General features: G+C 41.6%; 1 protein-coding gene across 2 annotated transcripts in view; it reads right to left on the bottom strand.

Moving 5' to 3' along the window:
* Positions 1-26,564, bottom strand: part of AEBP1 (AE binding protein 1) — a 237,258-nt gene that overhangs the window by 128,306 nt on the left and 82,388 nt on the right. For both annotated transcript variants that reach the window (XM_078666750.1, XM_078666749.1), the window contains exons 5-7: positions 21,815-21,904; positions 13,389-13,487; positions 3,247-3,312 (exon numbers count right to left, since the gene is read on the bottom strand). In XM_078666750.1, coding sequence (XP_078522876.1) covers positions 3,247-3,312; positions 13,389-13,487; positions 21,815-21,904 — 255 coding nt within the window. The remainder of the gene's footprint in view (positions 1-3,246; positions 3,313-13,388; positions 13,488-21,814; positions 21,905-26,564) is intronic.

The following is a 26,564-nucleotide window of genomic DNA, read 5'->3' as shown; positions in this document are numbered from 1 at the left end:
ATAGTGGCCGTCTTCTATATGCCAGGTTGTCCCTCTGAGGAACCGTTGTTGTACCTGCCGATCTCACTATTGAAGATAGAAGTTAAATTATTGGGCAAGATATTGGCCGATCACCTTCTCCAGCTTATGTCTGATCTGCTTCAACCAGACCAGGCGGGTTTTGTGCCACAACGTCCCACTCGTCATACTATTAAATGAATCCACCATGCACTGGCGAAGGTGTCAGGCCTGGAGAGGCCAGCAGCCATCTTATTAGCTGACATAAACCAAGTCTTTAATTTGACTAGCTGGCAGTACCTATTTATTCTTCTGCAGGCCCTTAAACAAGGCCCATGGTTACTCGCATACATCCGCTTGCTATACACAGATTTGTCAGCATCCGTTTGCATGGCGGGCGTAGTGTCTGATCTGTTCCCCATATGCAGAGGCACTAGATAGAGGTGTCCGCTCTCCTTCCTGTTATTTTGCACTTGCTGCTGAGCCACTCACTGCATGAGTGAGGTGTGAATCCCTGGTGTACGATTTTGATTGGTACACGGAGAAATTCGAAAGTATAGCACTATACGCAGATGATGTCCTGTTTTTTCTTACCGACCCGGCGTTTTCTGGCCCACGGATACTGCAGATCTTACAAGATTTCAGTAAGACCTTGGAGTTTTACATGAACCTGATGAAGTCATTACTTTTTCTGGTCTGCAGTGTCCAGCTAAGTACAGCATGGGCATCATGACTTACTCAGGCTGTTGATGGCTTCCAATATTTGGGGATCTATATCTCCGTGGACCCAGCTATCTCTTGGCAGCATAATATTCGTCCTCTGTTGTCGCAGGTCCCAGAAGAAGTGAAAATGTGGATCCCCTTTCCATTCTCATTGCTAGGTTGGTTGGCCATCTTGAAGATGGTGTTTCTGCCGCGACTGATGTATCGGCTTAAGACTCACCCATACAATAGCCCATATTTGTGGTTCTGGCAAATGAATGCAATCCTTAATCATTTCCTGTGGGGGGTGGCACGGTCTGTGTGGCTCTCTGCACCTGTGTTCAGTCCACCTTTTTCAAGATAATAGCCACACGAGATTCACATTTCTATTATGCTGTTTCTGACCTCCTTAACATCAACGAGTGGTGGTATAGCGACCAGGCAGATCCTGCGTATGGTGTGGAGAAATGGGCGATGGGCAACTGGTCGGTTCTGAGATTTCTTTATAGTCATGCGGGGATGGAGCACTTGCCCTTGGCAGCCAGGGTGGTCATTCAAATATGGCGGCAGACTGGCTGATGGGGTAGATTGACTGGGGAGACCCCATTGTGGCATGGGACTTTCCTGTGTCAAGTGGCTGTACCGGTTGCAGTTCTGACATGCTTTACTCCAAGCATTCAGGGCATCAAGGATTTGCCAGAGTTCAGCCCACTAGAGGGTAGACTACTGATGGGAGATTTGGCTTTCCACAAGATTCAACAAATATACCAGACCTTGGTAACACATAGCTACACTGCCCTGTCAACGTTGTGGGCGGCCTGGAGGGAAGACATTGAAGACTTGAATGACGATGACAAGACTGAGGCCTTAACAGCACCCCATGATGCTGCTATATTGTCGCGCTACCGTCTGATTTAATTTAAGTATTTGCATTGGGCCTATTATACTAGGCACCACCTATTGCGGATGGGTGTGATACCCTCCTCCGTGTGCCCCTGCTGTGGCGTAGCGGAGGGAACTTTTCTCCACATGGTCTGGATCTGTACCGCACTGCAGCCCTTCTGGTGCAGTGTGACATCCTGCCTGGCCCGGGTGTTGTTGTGGGAGATTCCTGTTAAGCCCAAGCTGGTCCTCCATCATTGCACGGAGGAGATCGGAGGCAACCAATATAAACAGCATGTTTTCTTTTTGGGGCTAACACTAGCTAAATGTGACATCGCCCAGAATTGGAAGGAAGAGTCTCTGCCTTTGGTGGGTGGGTGGAAAGCAGCTATGGACAGGTGCATGGGGATGGAGATCGCAGGCGTTCAGGCAAGAGGCTGCCACCAGAATCATGGTAAGATCTGGAAGCGGTGGGCAGATTACTGCGGTATTGTGTTACCCCTGTATGGCCTGCTGAAGCCCTCATCGAGATGGAGGTAAAATTGTATGATGAGGATCTTTATCTGCGAGATACATGAGACCAAGGGTATCAATGACGGACAGCGTTCAGGGGGGTGGTGTTCTGTATGTGCTTGTTCTACGAGGTTATGTAACATTGGTATCATTGAAATCTGTTGTAATACTGTCTAATCATTTATGCCAGGGTCTTTCAGGCTTTGATGCACTAAAAGCTTCAATAAAATGTATTAAAAAAAGAAAGACAGGAGACAAAGAGCAGAAAACAGAGATTTCAAGACAGGGCAACAAGTGGCAAAAGTAAGAAATGGCAGGCAGAAGAGTCTGCTGTGGCTTAATAAACAAGAAAACTGCTGTGGGCAAAAAAAATTGAGAATGAGTGGGATAATAGAGGGGCAGAAGAATGGGAGACTGAAGCGCTGGGAAACCCTGGTGGGTAGCAATGCGCTATATAAGCATTCAATAATAACAATAATAACAGGAAGAAGAGGAGCGTGGAAGAGAACAATTGTAAACAAGGACTCAGAAATGAAAAGGAAGTAGTGAGACAGAAAGGAGAAGTAGGAAAATAGCTAGGGCTGTGAGCTGGATTAAGGATATAGGAGAGGGAAGACTGAGATGGGGCGGTGTGCTTGATGAGGGAGAACCACATTGTGGATCAGGTTAAGCTGGGAACGAGTAAGTTAATGGAGAGAAAATAGGGGTGCATATTAAGTAGCAGAGAAATGAAGCACAAAGAGGGAGAAGTATGCTGAGTTAACATTTAAAAATGACCTGAGTTGAAGGGTTCGTGACTTAAGGATGCATCAGTTAAGGTAGTGAATGTTAAAGTGGTAGGCTGGATGAAGGGATACCTTAGAAGGCAGTCAGGGGTAATGACAAGGTTAAACAGCTGAGTAGGAGTATGGGGCTATTAGCAGTAGATAGCATTAAATACCACTATTCATCGTTCCCACAATCTGTGACCCCCAGCATTCGAAACTCATCAGCTTTTCCTTCCAAAAGTAACTGCATTACTGGGGCACAAATACTGGGGCGCTGGCAAACTAAAGGGAGGTAGAGCCCTATGAATGATGTCACCCCCCATGTAATAGAAAAACAGCTATGGCCACATTCAGGAGGCAAAGCTACACAGGATCAGACACTCACAGTCATCATCGTCCTCGTGCTCCAACTCTTCATTGTAGTCCAGCGTCGGAGGCTCTTCCGGCTTCGCTATAAGTTGAAAAACAGAAAGGTCACCATTATGGAGTGCAGTTCCATCTCATTCATCACTTTTTATTCAAGACTCCAATTCCATTCTGTGTTCACAATCCTCCTTTTAAAAAAAGCACTTGCACGCTGATAACGAGGAACTTTTTTATCCAACATAACATATCCAAGCCTCACAATAAAATTATTCAAGGCCCTAATTCTATGCTGTGCCCACAATCCCCCTTTAAAGGAAGCACTTGCTGATAACCAGTAACGTTTGGCCACCTACCTATTCGGGTCTGTCCCTTAATCTCAATTCTGATATGCTCAAGTGTTGTTGTTTACGTCAATGCCTAAAGAAAGACCTGGAACTCCAGAAGACTACATGGAAAACTGGATGAGCCACAGACCCTGCCAGAGGCTGTCGAGGGAGATAAATAACCAAAGAGAAGGAGACACTAAAAAACTTACAGTGTGGTAAGACAGCTATAGTGTATCACCTAGTAATTGATAACAAATCTATCACACCCATAGAATAGTGTGTCTGTCTGAGCCTGTCAAAGTCCAAAAAAAGAAACTACTAACAAGGAACCACAAATAAGCTTATATAGAGGTCGGACAACTGTAACCTGCTTGAGGCCTTACAGAAGTTTAAGAAAAGCAAAAAGTCCACCTCGCCCTGCATAGAACATTGTGACACCAACAACCAGCCAAAGTCTGATCAGAACTTAATGCCAAAGTGAGTTTGTAGGAAGTTAGCATGCCTATAACATTCGATACATGTGTATGTAGAGTAGGTTATAGGCACGCTATATGCAAATCAGTCTTGACCTTGCTTCTTTGGGAACAGTTCAGCCTGAACTGCCAAGCTAGGTCCTCCTTGAACCGGAACACAAGCAACCCAGGACTGGTTTTGCACAAGTTATGGGTGCATCAGCCGGGTACAGCTTGGTACCAGTGACACCGTGTACATGGGATCAGTGTCTGGGCATACCTGTCCCACTTAGGGCAACACACTAAAGTGTACATTAAAAGTGCTGAATGGAATGCTTGAATTAATCTCAACCACTGATAATTACTCGGGCCGCATCCCAATCCATTATTATTTTGCACACCATGACACGTCAGTTTGGATCCAGGTATGTGCAAATTAGTCTTGTTCCTGCTCCAATTAGAACAGCCCATCCCAAACTGTCTAGCCAGGTTCTCCCTGAATCAGAACACAAGCAACCTAGGACCAGTTTCATCCTAGTGATGGGCTCATCAGCCGTGTACAGATGGTTCCAGTGACACAGTGCGCACGGCACCCATGTCTTGGCATACCCGGTCCACTGAAGGATACACACTAAAGTTTACAAAAAAGTGATGAATGTAATGCTTGGATTAATCTCAGCCTCTGGGTCGCATCCCTATCTATAGTTATTTTGCACACCATGACACCTTAGTTTGTACCCAGCTATATGCAAAACAGTCTTGACCCTGCTTCACTTGGAACAGTCTACCTTGAACTGCCAAGCTGGATCCTCCCTGAACTGGAACACAAGCAACCCAGGACCGGTTTTGCCCTAGTTATGGGCTTATCAGCCGGGTACGGCGTGGTGGTCCTGGTGTAAACGGTGCTCCCATAGTCCATCTTGCTGGTGACTGGGGCATGAGCGACAGTTTTTCTAATGTTGCCTGGGAGCCATTTGAAGATCTTACTCTGCATCTTCAGGGTCTGGAAGCGGGATGCAGTGATGGCATTGTGTGGTATCCTGCTCTCTTCTCTGACTAGTCCTTTCTCTGTATTCTGTACTGTGCTGCTCAGCCTATCTAAGTGATGTCACAGAATGTTCCCTGTGTGTATGTGTTGAGAATCGCACTTCTTGCTATTCACTTGAATATGTTTTCCCTGTTTACTGCTGCGCGTGACATACGTCATCTCCGAATGCTCGGAGATTATTTATGTGACGTCACAACTGTCACCGGGTATTGTTCGTTATTGCCTTGCTAATTGCGCACTGCATTCTCCTGGCTCCCTGTGGGCCCTGTTATCTAAATAAATACCTATATTTACATTTACCCTTCTTCGGTGTTCTTTATACACCCCACAACAATTGCCGCTGATGACCAAAGGCAAGGAGGGCTCACGGGTACAAAAGAATAGAGAAGAATTCTGTATAAGTGAGTAATACTTATACAATAGCATCTCTACAATCAAATAGCAGACAGGAAGAATCAGCGGTAAAGTAAGTGAAAAGTTTTACCGGCGTTGCTCAAAGAGAAGCAATTCCTGCAGGCAAAGGAGGCTTCGCATATGTGCGATAGGAATTGCAGTCAGATGGTACACGTGAAGCATGCCGGGAAGAGCGCAGATGAACTCTAACTTGTAATTGGCTAATAGAGATGAAACGTCATCAGCGCAAGGTGCGTGCGGCCATTTTGACAAAAGTTTAATCTTCACGAAGGATTTCAGCACATAATAGGCAAAGTGAAAGGTAAACGTGACTATTGCTAGAGTTATGAAACTGAAGGAAGTCAAAGAAAAAGAGCATAACGAAACGTGCAGAGATTAATGAATGTGTAGGAATAACTGGGAAAAGAGAGTAACAAAAAGAGGCTTCTTGAGAAATATTAAAATAAAAAATACAACATCGGTGAAAGTTGGAATAACGAAATTAAAAGGAAATAATAATAAACCTATGTATAAAAAAGGAAACTCACAGCAAAATAAGATAGATTAAAAACAAAGGAACATAAGAATATTTGAAGAGTAAAATAAAATGGCACAGAGTAATAATATTTGCGTACCAACATTATTTCTGGATGAGCCAGGAAGGCCAGCAATGAGATGGAAAAAATGGCTGAGAGCTTTTGAAAATTATATCATATCTATTGACGTAAAAAAATACGATGCTGAAAGAAAAACATCAATTTTATTTGGCTTATTAGGAAAAGCTGGCCAAGATGTATTTGATAGCTTGCCTGAGTACGAAAGCCCACCTGGTGTTTTCATACCTTTAGATGAGTACAATGAGGCTATAAAAAGACTTGAAAAACAATTTGACCCTAACATAATGGTGGCAAGGCATACATTTGCATTACGAAAGCAAGAAGAAGGAGAAACAGTAGAAGAGTATATTGCATGTTTAAGAGTACTAGCAAAAGAGTGTGAATTTGAGGATATGACTGATACTTACATTAGGGACCAAGTGGTATTTTACTGTTACTCCAAAAAAGTGCAAGAAAGATTGCTGGCGTGTAAAAAACCAACTTAACAAGAGGTTGTGGATATTGCTAAAGGGATAGAAAGGTCATTGATATCCACAAAAGAACTTTCCTGTACGAGTAGTAATGCTAATGTATTTTATTTGCAGGAGAAAAGGAGAGGTAAATACAAAGGAAATGAAAAAAATTGGAGCCATAAGAAGGTGGGAGGTAAAAATGTGAATTGTTTCAGGTGCGGTTCTCATGAACACCTAGCGGACAGTAAGTTATGCCCAGCTCTTACTAAAAATTGTTCTAAAGGTAAAAAAATAGGACACTACACTACCTTATGTAAAACCAAAATGTCTTATGGAAATGTAAAAGTCAATGCAATTGGTGAATTTAATGAAGAAATGTGTGCCAACATAGTGTTGTATGTGGAAATGATAGATGGTAAAATAAAAGGACCTATTGGCGAGGTAAAAATTGGTAATGTTGAATTACAATTTACTGCTGATTCAGGATCACCAATCACCATTATATCTGACACATTGTTTGAGAAAAAATGGAAAGATGTAACATTGCAGGAAACTGACATTAACCCAAAGGCTTTTGGGGAACAGGATATAGACATGGTAGGGTATTTCTGGGATACAGTTACCTTTAGGGAGAGAGTAATTAATACTAAAATTTATGTGGCAGTTAGAGGAAGGATTCTAATTGGATGGAGACTTGGCAAAGCTGGGAGTAATCTTGCAACCAGGTGCGAAAGATCCCATAATTCTAAGGGAGGATTTTATAAACAACATAGCCATGGTTGAGGAAAACAAGGATCTAGGTAATGTGTTGGAAAAGTACAGTGACATTTTCAAAAATGAGATAGGATGTGTGAAAGGGTTTACTCATGAAATAAAATTAAAAGAGAGTGCAGTTCCCATGAAGCATAAAGTAAGAACGGTGCCTTTGTCAATTAAAACCGAACTAAAAAAAGTACTTGAAAAATTAATAAAGGAAGGAGTGATAGAAGAAACTGATGAATCTGAATGGGTATCTGCAATTGTAGTCTCAAAAAAGAAAAAAAAAGGAGACTTAAGACTGTGTGTTGACCTCAGGTCCTTAAATAAAAATATTCTAGTGAATTGCCACCCGCTTCCAAAGATCCAAGAGATACTACAATCTGTCACAGTATCAAAATATTTCACATTAATAGATTTAAAGGCGGCTTATCATCAGGTAGTTTTAACAGATAACAGCAAAAAACGGACCACCTTTATAACGCCGTTTGGGGCATACAGATATGTCCGGTTACCTTTTGGGTTGGCTTCATCATCAGGCGTTTTCCAAAAGCTGATTAACATGTTGTTCAGTGAAATGAAGGGAGTAGAGGCTTTTCAGGACGACATCCTGAGACACTCAAGAACAGAAAAAGAGCATCTTGGATTCCTAGAGAAAGTGTTGAGTATACAAAGAAATAGAGGGATGACAGTCTCTAAAGATAAATGTAAGTTCATGGTCAACAAAATAGAATATCTGGGACATGTTTTAACTTCAGAAGGTATTACACCAAAAGATGATTTAGTCAAAGCGATGAGAGATGCTCCAGAACCAAATGACAAAGAGACACTAAAATCATTCCTGTGACTCAGCGAATACTATTCGAAATTTATAAAAGGATATGCTGACATGGTAGAGCCTTTGAGGAAACTATTGAGAAAAATGTGAGTTACAGGTGGTCTCATGAACAAAGTCAGGCTTTCAAAAACGTTAAAAAAAATATTGCAGTAGCACCTGCAATAAAGCCATATGATCCGCATCTTTATAATGTGATCACGTGGATGCGAACGCCAGTGGGATAGGCGCAGTGTTTTGCCAGCACCAAGGAAAGAATGAGAATACAATCGCATTCATATCCAGAAGATTAAACGAAACTGAAAAAAACTACAGCACAATAGAACGTGAAACACTTGCATGTGTCTGGGCAGTGCATAAACTAAAAGCTTATCTGTGGGGCAAGAGGTTTACAATAATAACAGACCACAAAACCCTTGGTCTACATGATGGATGGTGAGGGCCCTGGAAATCGCAAAGCTAGTTCCAGACTGATAAGGCTGTTATCAAAGCTTCAGGAATACAACTTCAGCATAAGACACATAAAAGGTGGTAAGAACTGCAGGGCTGACTGTTTGTCACGTCTACCCGTGTGCGATCAATCCGAAGACACACTAGATGATACTGAGTGTGTAGTAGCATGGGTGGATGCGACAGTCATGTGTAACGGATCAGTAACAGAGGATGAATGGATGCAAAATCTGGAAAATGACAAAATATTGAAAAAAATAATGGGACATGTCAGAACAAAGTGGCATCAGGAATTTACAAAACGAATTAAAAAGTTATCAGCAGATTGAAGAAGAACTGACCATTGAGTGGGTTTCTGAAAAGAAGAGATCTATTCATACCACCTGCAGGTTTAAGACGTAAAATTGTGACATTTGCACACAAGGGGCACCCTCGTAGCACAGCCACAAGGAACATTGTTAGAATGCATTACTGGTGGCCGGGGCTGGATAATGATGTGAAGAACCATATTGACAATTGTGAGAAATGCCTCAAAGCAGACAAACACTGGAAAATCAGTAAAGGAGAATTGCAAATGGTAGAAATACCTAACGGACCATGGTCCAAGATTGCAATAGACTTTGCGGGGCCTTTCAGTCTCTTACAAGATGAGTGTAAAAACATAATTGTCCTGACTGACTACTACTCCAAATGGGTACACTTTAAGTTTGTGAATACTGTGACAACAAGTGTGGTGATAAAGTTTCTAAAAAAGTGTTTACATTGGAAGGGCAACCTAAGATTATTGTATCGGACAATGGTACACAACTAGTATCCTCTCAAATGACAGAGTTTTTGAACACTGCAGGAATCAAACAAGAGAAGACACCTTTGTATAGCCCGAAAAGCAATGGTCAGGTGGAAAGGATGAACAAATTTATTAAAGAAGGCATCCAATTAGCAACAGCTTCAAATCTAAACATAAAAGTGTATATACGTGAAAAAATAAACACATACAACAACACACCTAATGAGACAACTAAGAACAAGAAGTAATGATATGCTTACCCCGAAATTCTGAGAATGGTATAAAGAAAATAGTCAGGTAATAAATGAAAATGAACTTAAAGTAAAAGAGAAAATTGTATGCAAGCAGGAAAAAACCAAGAAGTATGCGGATATGACAAATAGAGCTAAAGACAAGGAAATAGAAGTAGGAGATTGGATCCTGGTGGAAAAACCATGCAAAGTAACAAAGGGTGAATCTGTATATAGTGACCCGGTAAGGGTATGTGAAGCATCTAGAGGGTCAGTGTGTATAGAGGGTAAAGGCTGGAGAAGCAAAGATGATGTCATCAAATTAAAAAAAAGGACAAGAGAAAATTATAATGAAAGGCAAGGATGAGAGAGAAAAAGGTCTTGATGAAAGTGTTTTGAAATGGGAAAATGTCTCTGAGAATCAAAGACATTCAGGTAATGAGGACAATCTGGTTGACACTAGGAGTAATAGTGAATGGCTTATAAGCTGCAGAGGAGAAGACAGTTTGAACGAGACTGACCAAAGAAATTCTGATACTGTTTTGTCCGGTGGGCCTAATGCATTGACTGTGGGAGAAATCGTTAATGACAACAAGCGTGAAATTGCATGTACCAAATCCAAATCTGGAAGAATTGTTATAATGCCCAAACGTTTTGACGATTACGTAACTGGATAGTGTTTTCTTTTTACTTTATTTAAACATTGTATTTTGTTGGGGAAAAAAGGGAAATGTTGAGAATCGCACTTCTTGCTATTCACTTGAATATGTTTTCCCTGTTTACTGCTGCGCGTGACATACGTCATCTCCGAATGCTCGGAGATGATTTATGTGACGTCACAACTGTCACCGGGTATTGTTCGTTATTGCCTTGCTAATTGCGCAATGCATTCTCCTGGCTCCCTGTGGGCCCTGTTATCTATGGTCCAGTTGAAATCCTGAAGTATCCACACCAATTCAAGATCTCATTGAGTGACTTTGTAAAACCAAGCACATTTGCTGATGATTGGGACTTTGAAAGTATTAATGATATGATGTCTGATCTTGTGATGTCTGCTAAATTCACAGAACATGATTATTTGCAGGGTTCGTCTAATTATGATCAGATGTTCTGCTACAACCACTATGGTAACCATTATCTACATAAATCTGCACAACCTAGAAATGTTTTAAATTATAACCAATGGGAACATTGTGCTACTCCTCCAAAAGATAGCTCGAAAACATTTTATGATAAATATTCATACTTTTCAGGGTTTAACACAAGTAATGCAGAAACATTTTATTTCAAATTGTCAAATAAGACAGGTATGAAGACCATGCTTACAAACACAAAATTGATATATTCTGATTCATTCTTTGAACAAATGAATACATTTGGGTTTGATTTCTGGAACAATAATATTGAAGCAAAAACAGTTTGGGGTACAAGAGATTGGCATAGTACAAGGTATAGAATCATTGTTTAGAGCCTGCATGATCCCAGAACAAATTATATTCTTGAATGACACTATTCAACAAACTACCTGTCTTGGCTTAGCCAAAATCAAAGATTTGAACAAACCGTCTATACCAAAACCAACAGTCAGCAGTAATAGCTCTATAGATGTTGAGATAGACGTAAACCATATATTAAACCAAAACAGAACACATCCTGAATGGAAAAAATGGTTGATCTGGCCCATAGATACGAATAACTGTCAAGACAGATTCCTGAACAAAATACAGGGGTTCACATTGACTAGGCCAGACCCTAGATATTCCCAAAGACAACATCCAGGGATAGTAACCACCTACAGCGTGGGCAAGCTCTGCCTTCAATGGCTACAAACGTCCACACTGGCTGAAATTAAGCAACACCTAACTTTACTTACAGAAGGTGCTGACTTGCGTGATTTCATATTGGGACCACGCAAACAGCGTCAAAAACGTTTCATAGCGGCCTCTATATATGCAGCTTATAACGAAGTTTGGAAAGTAACTCAAATTGAGACAGCAGAAAAAATACGGGAAATTGACTGTATTAATTTGGAAAAATCACTTTCTGTTGTGGACAATGGGTTAATGACTCTGTCCTCCAGAATATATTCACTGGACAGTATTGTGTCTTCAGCAATCGATATAATATCGCAAGACTTACTGATGTTACAACACGGTCAGTCCCAATTGCGTTCTATTGTACAACTTGGCTGGACGTTACAAAATCTGCGTTCTGGCTATGTGCCTTGGCGTTTAATCAACACAACGTCATTATTTAATATCTTTAACCTTACTGATAAACAAATCAGTTTGGCACAGAAGGGTGCTGACTATACAATTCTGAGCATTGAAAGACTTGAGAGATTACCATTGACAATATCAGAACGACCTGTCATTGAATGGATAATACATGGAATAATAAATATTCCGATAACTACTTTCCAGTTTCAATTCTGCCAAAAATATATACAGGCAGGCCAGTATGAAAGGTTGGGTAAAGGATATATTAAGTCAATATGGAACTTGCCCTATACACACGAATGTGTCAGTAATAAAGGCCAGAAAGTGTTTCTCAGTGGCAATAATTGTGCAAAATCACTAAGCGGTACACTTCTGTGTCAGGGTATTAGCTTGCATGGAGCCTGTGAAGGGACTTCGAATAACCTTTCATGTTACCAGCTAGGCACACCTGCAACACAAATAGAACCATTCTTTAGGAGACTCTCGAACGGGAGTTACATTCTAATAGTAGATCGCAGATGTTGTAGTTTGCTGCCCGGAAAACCTTATCTCATAACCGTGACTAGGAAGGTCATGTGCTGTGAACGAGTATTGTTCCCGAACGATTCTCCAGACAGGGAGGCAAGGTTATGGCCCGATTTGAAAATTGCTTCTATTCGAATAGATACTTTAGGCAGAATGAAGACTGTGCTCCTACAGACGCCGACCAGGCTCACGTCATAAAAAGAAACGTATGATCTCCAAGTTGCAAGGACAACAGAAGAGATTCATTCATTATTATCAACTAATTCCCCCATACATTTCGCAGAAATACTGAACGAAATCTTAAATATTTCTGATACCACTGGTGTCTCCAGTGTATTTAAAGCAGTGTTTTCGGGTGCTTTAACTCCATTCAAAGCCATCCTGGGTATTTTTCCAGACTTTGTCCATTCCATTTTTGGCGGACTTCCACTCCTTTTGGGACTAGTAGCGGGTATTCTATTTTTGATCCTGTTATTTCGCTATGGCAAACCATGTCACAGACAAAACACCTGCGACAAGGGAAGAAATGATCCTAGCCATTGGCTACCGGGACCGGGTAACTAAACTCCTTGGACTATCCCGGCTTAGAGACCTGAACATGACTTGGTCTCTTTCATTTAGACCAATGTGGCAAAGTTGTGTTATGCCTGTATTAAGGTGCTTGCTATGCGGCGAAGAATGCGTGTTGGACACCTGTCTGGCACTACAATCGGATGTGCCAATGGACGCAGATACCTGTTATCTAAATAAATACCTATATTTACATTTACCCTTCTTCGGTGTTCTTTATACACCCCACTACAGTGTGTTTGAGTGGAATTGTCAGTTGCTGTATGTGGGCTGAGCCGTAGGGGTGCTGCTCCCAGTGGGGCTGATTTTCCTGATACTACTTTAAATACTACTACAACCATCTTATCCTCAAATGTTCCTGTCCTGACTGAAATAAAGAATAAATCTACCCTTTGGATATAACTACACCTCACTGACTACATTCTACTCTTCGCCCATTGCCCTGTGGAGACTGGCCCATAAAATATGATGTTTCTCTTTTAGTCTGTCTAGTGAACCTACCAGGACGACCATCTGGTCTCCAGTCCTCCCGATCAGGTTCAACAGGCTCCACAGGCTCCACAGGTTCCACAGGCTCAAGGGGTGGTTCATAATACTCATCTGAAAAAAAGAATCAGACAGTGCATGATCGAAAGCTTCAACTTCATCTCACCTGACTCTAATGAGCCACCTGAAAAATAAAATTACTGAAGAGAAGAGGCTGATCCTATGCTGAGGCAGCCAACCAATTCTAGATATCAGCAATAGAATATCAGGCAAATGTCAAAATGGCATGTCCTCATAATATGAAATATTATAATAAATTAATAAGAAAACGGCAAAACTAAATGAATACATACATTAAATTAACAAAAAAGGAGAAAGGGTGAACCAAACTTAACCACCCTTGCTCCTTGGTAGATTTATTGAAAGATGTGCAGTGAAAATGTATGTTAAAAAGAATAAGAACTGCTCAGGATACATTACCGAATTTAGGAAAGGGTAGGTATCATGAAGCAAATGTAGGAACCCCTTCAGTGGTCCCGCTGAACACATAGTTACTGGGCCACAGATGCAGGTGTTGAGTCATTTTACCACTGATGTCCCGGGACTGACTTACTATGGCCCCTGCTAACTGAGCACTAAGAATACCCCATTAGCACATAACTCTCAGGGAAGTGAGACGAGCAGGGACTGTGGGTTTAGAGATTCTGGATTTAACAATGAACACAAAAGCTCTCATCATTTTTTCAGACTGCAAGAGCTTTTTCCCCAATTCCAAAATATTTACGATTTTTTGGGACACTTATCTTCTGCTTAAAGTAGACATTATTCTTAGAGAACTGAATTTCTATTTTAGGTAGTCACGAGACATTAGCTATCCTCTAGCACTCTCATACAGACCTTTATGATTGTGATGAAATGGTCTCGCACCTTTTTTTCTGTATTAAGAGCCATTTCATGTGTATTTTTCGCATTTTTTTAATGATAAATTTAAAATATGCGTTATATGTGTAGCATTATTAGACTGCTTGTACATATGGTACATGTGATAGTACATGTGATTGTGTTTCGTATATTTCGTAGTTCCAATTTTTCAGGATACATATGAATGTATTTTGGGGTGGTACGGTATACACAAACGCTACTGGTTTCACTATGCCTAGATTTGTAAATATGGACATAGTCTACGTGGAGTGGGTGTGATGTATTCCTATAGGTACTGTATCGATTCCCCTATTCCTGACCCTAGTTTGGTTAATAATTAACTAGCAGCCATCCAACGGTGCAAAAACCGTTATCTGATTAAGCCACACCACGGCACAGAAGCGCGTTATCTGATTAGGTCATAACGCATGCCATCTAATTAGACAAGCGATATTCCTCCAGCCCCTGATAAGGCATACGGAGTTCTCAAAACAAATCAAACCTACAGCGACCTGGGAAATTCCCATAGCCATTGTTTTGATTTCACCGAGAACTTCAGCAAAAGAATGTGCGAACGAGCCCGTTCATATGACATCCTTATTGACGTATATATGTCCATCCTTACGTCAATCTCGGCACCTTTCAGGTATAAATATTACCGACATTGCCTTAAGCAAACACATGCGGTGGTGACGAGATTGGAGCAGCGAGACGTGCCGAGGAGCCCAGCAGAGAGCGAAGCCCACAGGCGCTGCCCCGCCTTCCTGACGCGCTGAGAACGAGACGCTGCCTTTCTCCTGCTGAGAAATCCAGCTCCGGCGCTTCCAAGCAGCCCTCGCAGGCAGCTGGAATATCAAGACCTGGGACAAGAGATACCAGCCCTCCACCATTCTAGATCTCAGGTACAGAACTGAATAACCCCTTGCAGAGAATTCTCGAGTCAGTCCCTTGGCAAAACAAACTTAACTTAAACTGCTACTTATCTACTCCCGCCCACGTATTAGGCTTAGGTCAGGTACACTGGGGTAGGCGTGGTTAGAAGCACCAGTTGAGTATGATTAGTCAAATGTATATATGTATGTATCTATTTTATCCATTTTAAAGTATCATATGGCTCAGAAACCATATCAATGCTTTTACAGTATTATTTTATAATTCTGTCTTTACTGTATGCACTTAACTTAACTATAAGTATTACAATAATAGCGATTCATTTCTCTTGTATGAGAAAGGAGACTGATCAATAAATAACATCTTTTATTGAACACGCCCGTCTCTTCCTTTTCTCTACAATCTGGTGAAACTAAGAATGCACTGAACTGACTGAGTAAAATAAGTTGTCTTTTGTTTTCACACGACTCTAGAGATACACTCTTGATTAGGGGAGAGCAAAGTTGTCATGTTCTATGGTTGTCAGAAACTAAATCTCTTCTTGTCTATCCAGGGGGGTTAAAATCCTCCTTGCCTATTCGAGAAAGTTTCTAGTGAACTCTGAGCTAGCTGGCAAACACAAAACTTTAAGTCTAATATCGTCGGTAGAAGACCTAGTTAACCTCTGCCCTAGGTCTATACTATTGAAGATATTATTCCAATGCGCAGAGCCTTTCGGGATAATAGGAACTACACTACAAAATGTCCCACCCAGTGCTTTTACCTATGCAATAAATTGTGCATCAATCGCATAAAACAACAGGTGGGTGTAAGGAACACAGGGTATGGCTAGGGTGCTACAGGAAAAGCATATAAAACAATCTCCAAAGGAAATTTACAGGTGCAAGCTTTCGGTGAAGAATTCCTGCAGATAAATGGCAAGTGGGCCAGGGAACATTGGAGGACGAAGACTGCGGCACTGCCCACCGACTCTGCGTTTAGAGACCTGTTGGTATTAAGCGCTCTATAATTTTCACTTAACATTAACATTGACTGGGGCACTGCCCGCCGGTATCCCAGAGAGGTAGCAATCCGGGTGGGGCTCCGACTGTTTCAGCTTAAGCTCCTCCATAAAGCTTAATAAACTAGAATGTATGCCACGGGGAGAGCAGATACAGATCATTGCCTGAGAGGGTGGGCGCTAAGAGGTATGCACCTGTACATGATGTGGGACTGCCCCAAATTGAGGCTGTTCTGTAGGTGGGCACAGAGCAAAATACCTGAGACCTTGGATTAGCCACTGGAGCTGACTCCTAGGCAGGTAATGTTGGAACTGTGGGGGAACCTCACAATTAACAGGACTTATCTTCTGTAGTTTGGCATTAATGGTGGCTACAAGGGACATTATCCAGAGGCAGAGGAGTGCAAATACACAAAAGGTGAGGGGAGGAATGCTTGCATTATCCAGGCATCATATAAAAAGGTTTCAGAGTGAGAATAAAAGAGAACTATAGTCCCTGCATTCCAACCCATCCTTCTTTTGCCCACGATGCCACATCAGATTAGACCCAGCCGTATATAAATCAGCCTTGGTCCTGTTCCAATAGGACCAGTCCACACCGAACAGCCAAGCCAGGTTCCCTCTGATGAGGTACACAAGCAACCCACTTCCACTTTTCACTATTTACATCACTCACTTACATCCAATAGCCAGCTAAATGTGTAATAATAGAATATTCAATTGTCAAACATGAATCTTTCGATATAGGAATATGGTCACTTGGATACCCCCCAAAACATGGCAATTGGTTGAATACAACTTCAGTTTGCCTTTTGTAATAAATACACTTATGTCTCAATTCCGATTGAGGTTTAAGTCCCCTTAGGTCTCAACAGTCTTACATGTTAGCTCACTATTTAATATGTATTTCTGGAGTGTCACCTGTACACTGAACTTCACCACTTGTACATGGACAAGACAGAAGGAACTGTTTATTTGAGTAGCACGTTTACATATAGTATCAAGCAAGGCTGTATTTGTGCATTCATATTGGACTGAATTCTGACAAAGACATGTAAAGAGAAAACAAAATGTTCCCTATTCCCCAGGCCAGTTAATTAAAAAAAAAGCTAGAATCCAGGATAAAAAATAAAAAATGGAACTACGGCTCACATGTCTGCCATCAAAACGGCTAACCATAAACCAAATGCGGAGTCACCCAGACCACGCAAATAGTGCATAGTAATTAATAAGTAAAGTTGGTAAAACATATAAGTTCCCATTTTTTAAGAAGTGGTGGGAGATCTCCATAAGCCCATGACCTATGTCTCTGTATACTACTAACCTCGTTTTGTACCTTAGCTAATACGTGACAAAATATTTCATGGGAATCCAGATAAACCCACTCTGTTCTGTGATGCAGCAGTGCATTATATGCTTCACCCACTTTTAGAGCACAGGGATACCTTTTCTATGATGCTATTTCTACTTAACAAGGATGCTTCCTTCTTTTATTTATAGCGCTACACAATCAAATTATTTAAAGTTTTTTTTCAATTGTTTTCAAATTATTATTTTAATACACAATCATTCTGTTCTGTAAAATGCAATTTAATAATAATTGCACCATAAAACACACAAGTGATTTCATACTCATACTCATCAATCAAAAACAATTGAATTTTCTTTTCTTTCGTATTAGAAATTCAAATGGTCATCATAGTTGTGCATACAAAAATATCCATAATTATTTACAATTTTAACACACACTAACTTGAAAAAGGAGTCTACAATAACAAATAATTGTTTTAATACACACTTCATCTAAATATTTCTTGAATGAAAAGTACATGAACAGTACATCATATAATGTATATTCATGTCAAACCAGCAATTAATTCATGCATTGATCTCCTGGACCCTTGCCACTGTTTTGTTGTCTTCGTTTACAGTTCCTTAGGCATTCATCAATGCAGGTTACATACAACACTATTAGGAGAAATTGCATTACACCCGTTGTGTGGGTCATGCGGGTGTGTTTATCTGGGGGCCGTGGTTGGAAATTCAAATCTGTCTCAAGGGCCTTTCAGTTGTGTGGGGTCTACACCGCTTTATTGAAGCCGGGATTTGGGTTTGTCCTCTAGTGCCAGTAACAGTACATCCCAACTTGTGACCTGGGCATCCTGCCCGGCTTGTCGGTGGAGGTGCTGCAGGGCACCATCCTTAGTCCTGGCCCATGGTTGGACATTGCTTTCCCGTCCCCCCACCGGCGGAGCTTTGGCTGCCTTCCAGTGCATAGCTAGCGCATGGCGCACCAGCACCAACGCGAGGTCTATGAGTCTGATTCCCGCTTTGCCCAGTTTGGGAGGAGGCACGAACCATTACCCTGTTATGACCAGGGCCAGCTTTATGGCAGTGTGACTTGTGCAACTGCACTGCCCGCTGACCTGGGGAAGGGGCTCTGTGTTTAGCAATAACTTATCATTTTTAAAACACCAGCAGCAGAGTTCCTTGTGAGTTCAGTTTTCAAGGAGGATTAAAAATGTCAAGATAACTCTTGTGATTAATGTTCTTGCCAGAGAGAGATCAGAGTTTTGTCTAGTGGCAGTTTTGACCTGCCATAAAGTAGCACAGAGGGCTAAAATGCCTGCTGCAAGAACGGGTACCTTGCAGCTAACAGATTTGTATTTTATGTGGATAGCTGAGTGAATTGTCACAGAGATCCTTTTGTTACCGCAGTTCATAAGATAAAACCCTGATATGGAACACTGACTGTTATGAACTGTCATAAAACAATTGGATATGATCCAGCATTTTCTGGGCCCACTTGGTCCTCCGATGACCTTTTGAATCCGACTGAGAGGTGATTCGAGTTAGTATTTACATTCAATCAAATTTTAATTAACAGTGCAACCCATTTGGCTACACAATGAGGACCACAAACCGGTAGCCAAGGTTAAGAAGGTTTATTATAAAATAATAATCAAGTTCAAATACACAACTCTTAAGACCATGCTGTAAAGGTACAGAATAATAATGGGAAGTCCCAACCTCCTTAAGAAATTGAGGCAGATTAGTATCAGACAAACAAGCAGTTCAGTATAAGGCATACAAAAGACCAGCATCGATATTTGATGCCCAGAAAATAGTATAAAACTCTCTCGCCTATGCATTAGTAATTTAAATCTCCTAAATCCAGTCTAGGGGGAAGGGATGGCTCGAAAATCTCAAAATCTCAAAATTAGGGAATTCCCATGAAGGAAATTAGGACAAGACAAGGAAACTCAATTAAAAAAGTGTTTCCATTTCAGAAGCTCAGTCAAGAGTCTTCAGTGAGTCAGGAATAAGTGTTAGCCTAAGCAAGACTTCGGAAATAATCAAGGGAAAGCATTGAGGTCTAAACCTCTCAAAGTCCATTCAGGTAATAGGGGATCAGAGAAGGTGTCTGCATGGAATCCACGAGCGAGATCTGCATATAATCTGCAGAAGGGTTCAGCAAAGCAGTTCTGAAGTCAGGGAAGGTTTTGTAGTGTTCTGAAGGGATCTCGGAAAGGGTACTGAAGTCGGATGGGGTGAACACTATGTTATATCACACAAAGTCTTTGGGTAACATCTCTTGTATGATTCATCATCAGGGGTTCATTGCTCTCATCCGTTCTCATGTTGCAGACTGAAACATCCAGACAAAATCACACGTTGAACATGGAAACGACATCTCCTTTTCACGCTCTTAGCAGGTTTGACACATTGCTGAATAGGCCTTTCAGTTAGTGCTCTGGTTCCCAATATACTTTCATCAAGGTCTTCTTATCAGGCTCTTTCTCTATTTCTAATACAGGAATGTTTATATTCTAAACTAACAATGCAAATGAATACCTGCAGGATTTGTCACATTAGCAGAAAATGGTAAACAGTATTTTATGAAATGCAGCCTGGTGAAACACAGGCCTAAATTCTCAAGACAAGTTAAAGCATTACCTCAATGATACACATTCAATATGTGTGTATACATTTAAACACAAATGAATATACATTTCTAGTACGTTGTATTGAATTTGTATTACATGTGGAATACAGGGAATCTTCAAATTAATCAAGTGTAAGTATGGCTAAGAGCTACGTTCAAATGCATATACATGTAACATTAGTGCACACAATACGTAACCTTTAGCGTTTTAAACAAAATCACATTCCATATATATGAGGATGGTTTGTATCTAGTTATCAAGTTATTAAATATTGTTCAAGTAATATAGCACACGTTTATGAAAGTCGAATTTCACCTTCCTAGTAAGTACATTATCTACTAAATGAAGATGATTTTAATTTATTAGGGCAATCAGTTCAGGTAAAACACACATAATATGAGTAAATTCTCTAAATTTACAATGAATGCACTGTTTAATAATTATGTCAAGTGCAACACTTAGATTAATTTGTTAAACAACACAAGAAACGTGTGCCTAGTGCACGTTCATGTCATGTACCTGTTAATATATAAGTGATGTATTTGTGACATGTATAGAGTGGGCAACTTTGCACTGCACCGCATGCAAACCTCATAAAATAGGTTAAGATGTTCTGTTTTTTCCCCCCAGTTGTTCATTATCTATTACTAATGTGGATGAAAAGGGTTTGTTTGGTTAAATATACATTCTTATTAGTTAAGCCAGCCTTTACCAGTGGTATAAAGCAAATTAAATGTATGTGAGAGAGGGACTATGGAGAGATGAGGGGTACTTTTGCCAGGTGGTCATGAGGGAATCTGTGGAGGTGGTCATGGGGATGGCACAAAAAATGATTGTCTCACCCGGGGTCAATAGCTCTACAGCCGGCCCAGGTTATGACCATCCACTGACACATTCTAAAGTACCTGAAGAAATACATGTGTCATGCAGAATCACATGCAAAAGTAAATGTTGAGGATTTTCAAATAGTCCTTAGCATATTTTTAAGTATTCTCAGATACAGCAAATCAAGGAACCGGGACCCTCTGAAACTAAGGGTCTTGCCAAATGTTGCACAATTCGGTAAAGTAGATAATTGAGGGTTAAAACTCAGGTCTTATAGTTGCACAACCGATAAAGTTCAGCTTAAAGTCTAGGGCACATCTCAAGTTAAAACCGTGAGGATCAGTTGGCCACGTTTCAACATAACCATTATATCACATCTCAGTTTTACCACTAGTCTACAATGGAAACCCTTGCCTCATAATGGTAATGACCACTGGAATGAAATTCATAGTAGCACTGAGCCAGCTGGTCACTCCAAGATTCCTTCTCTGGAGCAAATCCAAGGCTTAGCATTTTGGTTCTCACTTAAAACAAATCATGTTCCTAAACAAAATAACAAATGCACATTTCAATAATAAACAGAAAAAGGAAGAAAATTCACAGATGCAGTCAGCTGTGAGACAGAACACTGAAGCTCCTCGAGGATCTTCTTGCACAGTATTATTGCACAGTTTTTGGTGGTGGTTCCTTAACCTAGAGGTGCCCCATGTTGTAGCTTGGTCACTCTCTCCATTTCTTATTTAATGTCTATGATAGAGTTTTAAAGATTAACTAGATTCATTCTTCTATAACTGTCCTGAGTACAAACTGGTTCTTAAAACATGCTTTACCTCTTTATTATGATCTGCTGAACTTACCAGGATTAATATCTGGTCCCCAGTGCACTCTGGCAGGTACCTCAGGCTCAACAGGTTCCACGGGCTCTACGGGTGGTTCATAAAACGTGTCTAAATAAAAAAACAGATAGTGCATGAGGGAGTACTTCACCTAACCAGACTCATCAATAACACGCCAAATACAATTACAGAACAGAAGGTTGTCTGATGTAGAAGCAGCCCACCAATTTTACACATCAGCAAAATAATTTCAGACAAACACCAAACCGGCATATCCTAGTAACAACATAAATATGGAAAAGCAAAAGGAACACATACATTACATCAACAAAAAAGGGGACAAGTCAATCTAACTGCTGAGAATACATTAGGCAGTGAGATAAATAACGGTGATGGATCAAGCCCTGATCTTTGGACTGGGTAAGAGTGGTCTGCTTAATTCAGACACTCTGTTCATCACCACCCCCTTTTCTGTATCGTTTTTGGCCACTATAGGTGTGGCAGGGTATACTCAGACATGAGTCCCTTTCTCACTGCTCCATCAGGATTCAAGCAAGCCGGGCCGAAGAGGCTGAAATGCCAGAAACCGGTCCCCGGTAGCTTGTCTCCTTTCTGGTGAAGAATTGGCTTGGTAGTTTGGTCTGCCCTGTTCCCATGATGCACTGGGCCAGGGACAGACTAATTTGCATATAGCCAGGTTCTGAGCTGGGATGGGGCAGTGAGATAAATAACGGTGATGGATCAAGCCCTGATCTTTGGACTGGGTAAGAGTGGTCTGCTTAATTCAGACACTCTGTTCATCACCACCCCCTTTTCTGTATCGTTTTTGGCCACTATAGGTGTGGCAGGGTATACTCAGACATGAGTCCCTTTCTCACTGCTCCATCAGGATTCAAGCAAGCCGGGCCGAAGAGGCTGAAATGCCAGAAACCGGTCCCCGGTAGCTTGTCTCCTTTCTGGTGAAGAATTGGCTTGGTAGTTTGGTCTGCCCTGTTCCCATGATGCACTGGGCCAGGGACAGACTAATTTGCATATAGCCAGGTTCTGAGCTGGGATGGGGCAGTGAGATAAATAACGGTGATGGATCAAGCCCTGATCTTTGGACTGGGTAAGAGTGGTCTGCTTAATTCAGACACTCTGTTCATCACCACCCCCTTTTCTGTATCGTTTTTGGCCACTATAGGTGTGGCAGGGTATACTCAGACATGAGTCCCTTTCTCACTGCTCCATCAGGATTCAAGCAAGCCGGGCCGAAGAGGCTGAAATGCCAGAAACCGGTCCCCGGTAGCTTGTCTCCTTTCTGGTGAAGAATTGGCTTGGTAGTTTGGTCTGCCCTGTTCCCATGATGCACTGGGCCAGGGACAGACTAATTTGCATATAGCCAGGTTCTGAGCTGGGATGGGGCAGTGAGATAAATAACGGTGATGGATCAAGCCCTGATCTTTGGACTGGGTAAGAGTGGTCTGCTTAATTCAGACACTCTGTTCATCACCACCCCCTTTTCTGTATCGAGAATACATTAGTAGACACTACTGATTTCAGGAACGGCTGGGTACCATTGAGCAACTGGGCCTCAGCTGTAGGGGTAGAGACCTTTTACTATTGATTCTTTGGTAGGGCACAATCATGGCTTGGAGAAGTTTGGTTCTTCTCTGGAATTAAATATTTTGAAGGCTGCCCCCCATTCTTTCATCATTTTAGTCCTGAGGAAGACCCGCTGTGATGCATAGTTATTAACGCATGAACATATAGTCGAAATGTCGATGGCATTGTTTAATGTCATGCGCCAGCTATCCTAAGACAGAAATACAAAGAGAAAGGATAGCTTGAACATTAATTCTGGGGCATCATACATTTTATGTTTTCATTTCCTGTAGGTTTTGTATGTATGTATACTGTAAATATTCCCTTTTCACCATGTTTCATGATTTCACCGAGTCATGTTTTTGATTTATTATATATTTTGAATATTTTATGGGTAGTTTATTGTAAAAAACTGAAAGTAAAAATTGTTTTGCTAGAGGCAGTATTTGATATATGACGCTGAATATACCAAATTAGTAAGAGTCCTTTGTGTTGTGTCTGTGGTTTTTAGGTCTCGCCTGTCAATGCGCATGCGCATTGTGCGGAGCGAGACTACAGGGGCTTAAACAGAGTTTACCTAGACTGGCGATTTGATGCAGTGCATGTGCGCTTTTAGCTCAATGCGCAAGCGCAATGAGTTAAAATGTGCGTGCACAGCATCAAATCGTCAGCTTGGTGCCGCCAGCAGCTCTTTCCGCTCCGCCCCCTGCTACATCAAAGGCTTTGCGCTCTGCCTCAGCCCAGCCATTCTCCTCCCCTAATTGCCCCCTGCTGCATCAAAGGCTTTTTCACGGCCGGCCGGCCGTGCCCCCATCCTCACTCATCCCTCGCACTCGCTCATCAGGTCTGCAAATCTGCTTGCCTGCTGTCCCTTAATCTCCCTGTGACTCCCCCCTCACCTCTCCCATTCCACAGTCAGAGCTTGTTTAAACCATCGGCCACGCACCTTTCTTTATGCCTTATTTGCCCTATTTTTAATTAATTTGATTATTAGGTCTATCTCCATTGCTCTGCCTTCCACCTCTCATGCCTCTCTCCCCAACTCATCTTCTCCCTTTCTATACTCAACTCTCTCCCTTTCTATACTCTCAGACTCCCTCTCCTGCTTCTCTCTTGCTTCGCTCTTGGGCTCCCTGTCCGTACTTCTCGCCCCTGATACACTCTGTCTCCCTCTCCATGCTTCTGTCCCCTGCTGCACTCTCAGGCTCCCTGTCCGTTCATCTCACCCTTGCTTCACTCTTGGGCTCCCTCTCCGTGCTTCTCTTCCTTGCTGCACTCTCTGCTCCCTCTCTGTGCTTCTCTGCCCTGCTGCACTCTCGTGTTCTTATAACTATTGGCATTGTAAATGACAAAGCTATCAATTTAGCTATTTTAAAAACCAACACATAAATAAAATATTTGTCATTTACAAGACCAATAGCTCCAACTTTTCTAATGCGAGACTATTGCATTTCCAATGCTTGTTTCAATTTATGTGTTTTTTCAATTTGTTTTCACGAGTTGGTACTCATTTGTTGATAGGGGATGATTACGAGATTTTGTGAAAACCCCCCCGGTCTTTTGCCAAAATTGAACCAAGGGATATTTTCTTTACCCTTTCTCACGGATGTTGAGTGTTCAACATATTTCCCAATTCTCGCTGAAGAATTGTGCAATCAAAGCGAAATCCAGGCACCATTTTTGTCTGAATTTAGTCTTCCTTTTCTTCTACTCTTCTTCTAGACAGGCATTGTTGATTCTCAATGTTCTGATCTGGAACCAGTTCAAAGTGGTTGCCTTTTTTTTGTACATCCCTCCTCTCCAAAGCAGACACATCTTTGTCTTTAGGTGACTGGTCAGCAGCAGGGGGCTCACCACGCCTCAGGCTTACTATCAAGCACTAGTCATGCACCCGGAATATAGAAAAAAGACCTTGCTACCTACCTAGAGCAGAAGGTTAGGGGATTAGGCATTTGCATGTGCTGAGAACAGTAGAAAAAGCATGTTATAGATCTATCATTTAAAAATATGCTGCCACAACTGACAAGCTTATGTCAGCTGCCATGTTCTAACCAAACACCTGAATTGTGGCAAAAAGACATGACTTCTTAAGCTGGGCAGAACTTTAAAGGCAGAGCCGACAGGCCACCCACCAGCATAGAGAATACAGACAAAACACGAGTCCTGCATCTGATTAAAAAATACGGTGATACTACTGCCAATCTTGTGTCACCTGGCAGAAGGGCAGTAAGCCTGAGTTCAAGAAAGGCACTCTTGGTGTAACCCTTCAGACCACAGAGCCCCACTTTGTGCCATAAGTACTATTTAATAAACCTGGTCCCCGTGCAAATGAATTACTGCTGTACGCATGTGGATACAAAAATTTGAACATACCAAAGAACCAGTGTCTATTATTCTAAGGGACACTTTGGAGGTCTTGTTATCTAGGTTGGGCCAAATTGGGAATATTCCGGGCCTCCCTTTCTGCATCAAACTTACCCCCTCTTTTTCCTTCACTGTCTTGCTGATCTATAAACTCCCTGACTACCCCAACAGCTTCCTCCTACAATTATGTGACGCTATTGCCCAACTGTACCTACAATACGCCAACTTCACTGTTCTGGGAGATTTTAACATTCACATCAATTTCCTGAACTGTTCTCAGGCTTCTCAGTTGATCCAGACCTTAACTTCACTCAGCATGTCACCACCTTCACCTATATAGCAGGTCACACATTGGACTTAATCTTTACCAACATCACTTGTCTCCAAGCTATTGCCCCTATGTGCCTATTAAGGACGGACGACTTCCTTATCCAGTTGACTTTATATGACATATGCAACCAGGTGGAGATCAGGACAGCACCTGAAGGAGGAGAAACTGGCAAAATGTTACTAAGGAGTCTTTTAACCTCTCTCTTCAATCTACCCTTCCATCTTTCACAGGCAATCCCGACAGCGACTCAAGCCTATTCAATCTATGGATCTCTAAGGCTTTGGATCCGCTTGCACTCTTAAAAACACTTACGGCCAAAACATCCAAGCCATCTGCTCCTTGCTTTTCCCCTGCCATAAGAGCAGAGAAAAGCCTTTGTAAAAAGCTGGAGCCTAGCTGAACAAGGTCTTATGACCCTGCAGCAAAACTCACCTACAAGGCCGCTCTAAAAAAAATTCCACAAACTTACATGGCAAACTATGAGAGAGCATT

This window comes from Lissotriton helveticus, chromosome 11 (genome assembly GCF_964261635.1).
Source record: "Lissotriton helveticus chromosome 11, aLisHel1.1, whole genome shotgun sequence".
Classification (NCBI taxonomy): Eukaryota; Metazoa; Chordata; class Amphibia; order Caudata; family Salamandridae; genus Lissotriton; species Lissotriton helveticus.
The sequence above is the reverse complement of the archived record's forward strand: the minus strand, read 5'-3'. Positions and strand labels throughout refer to the sequence as shown.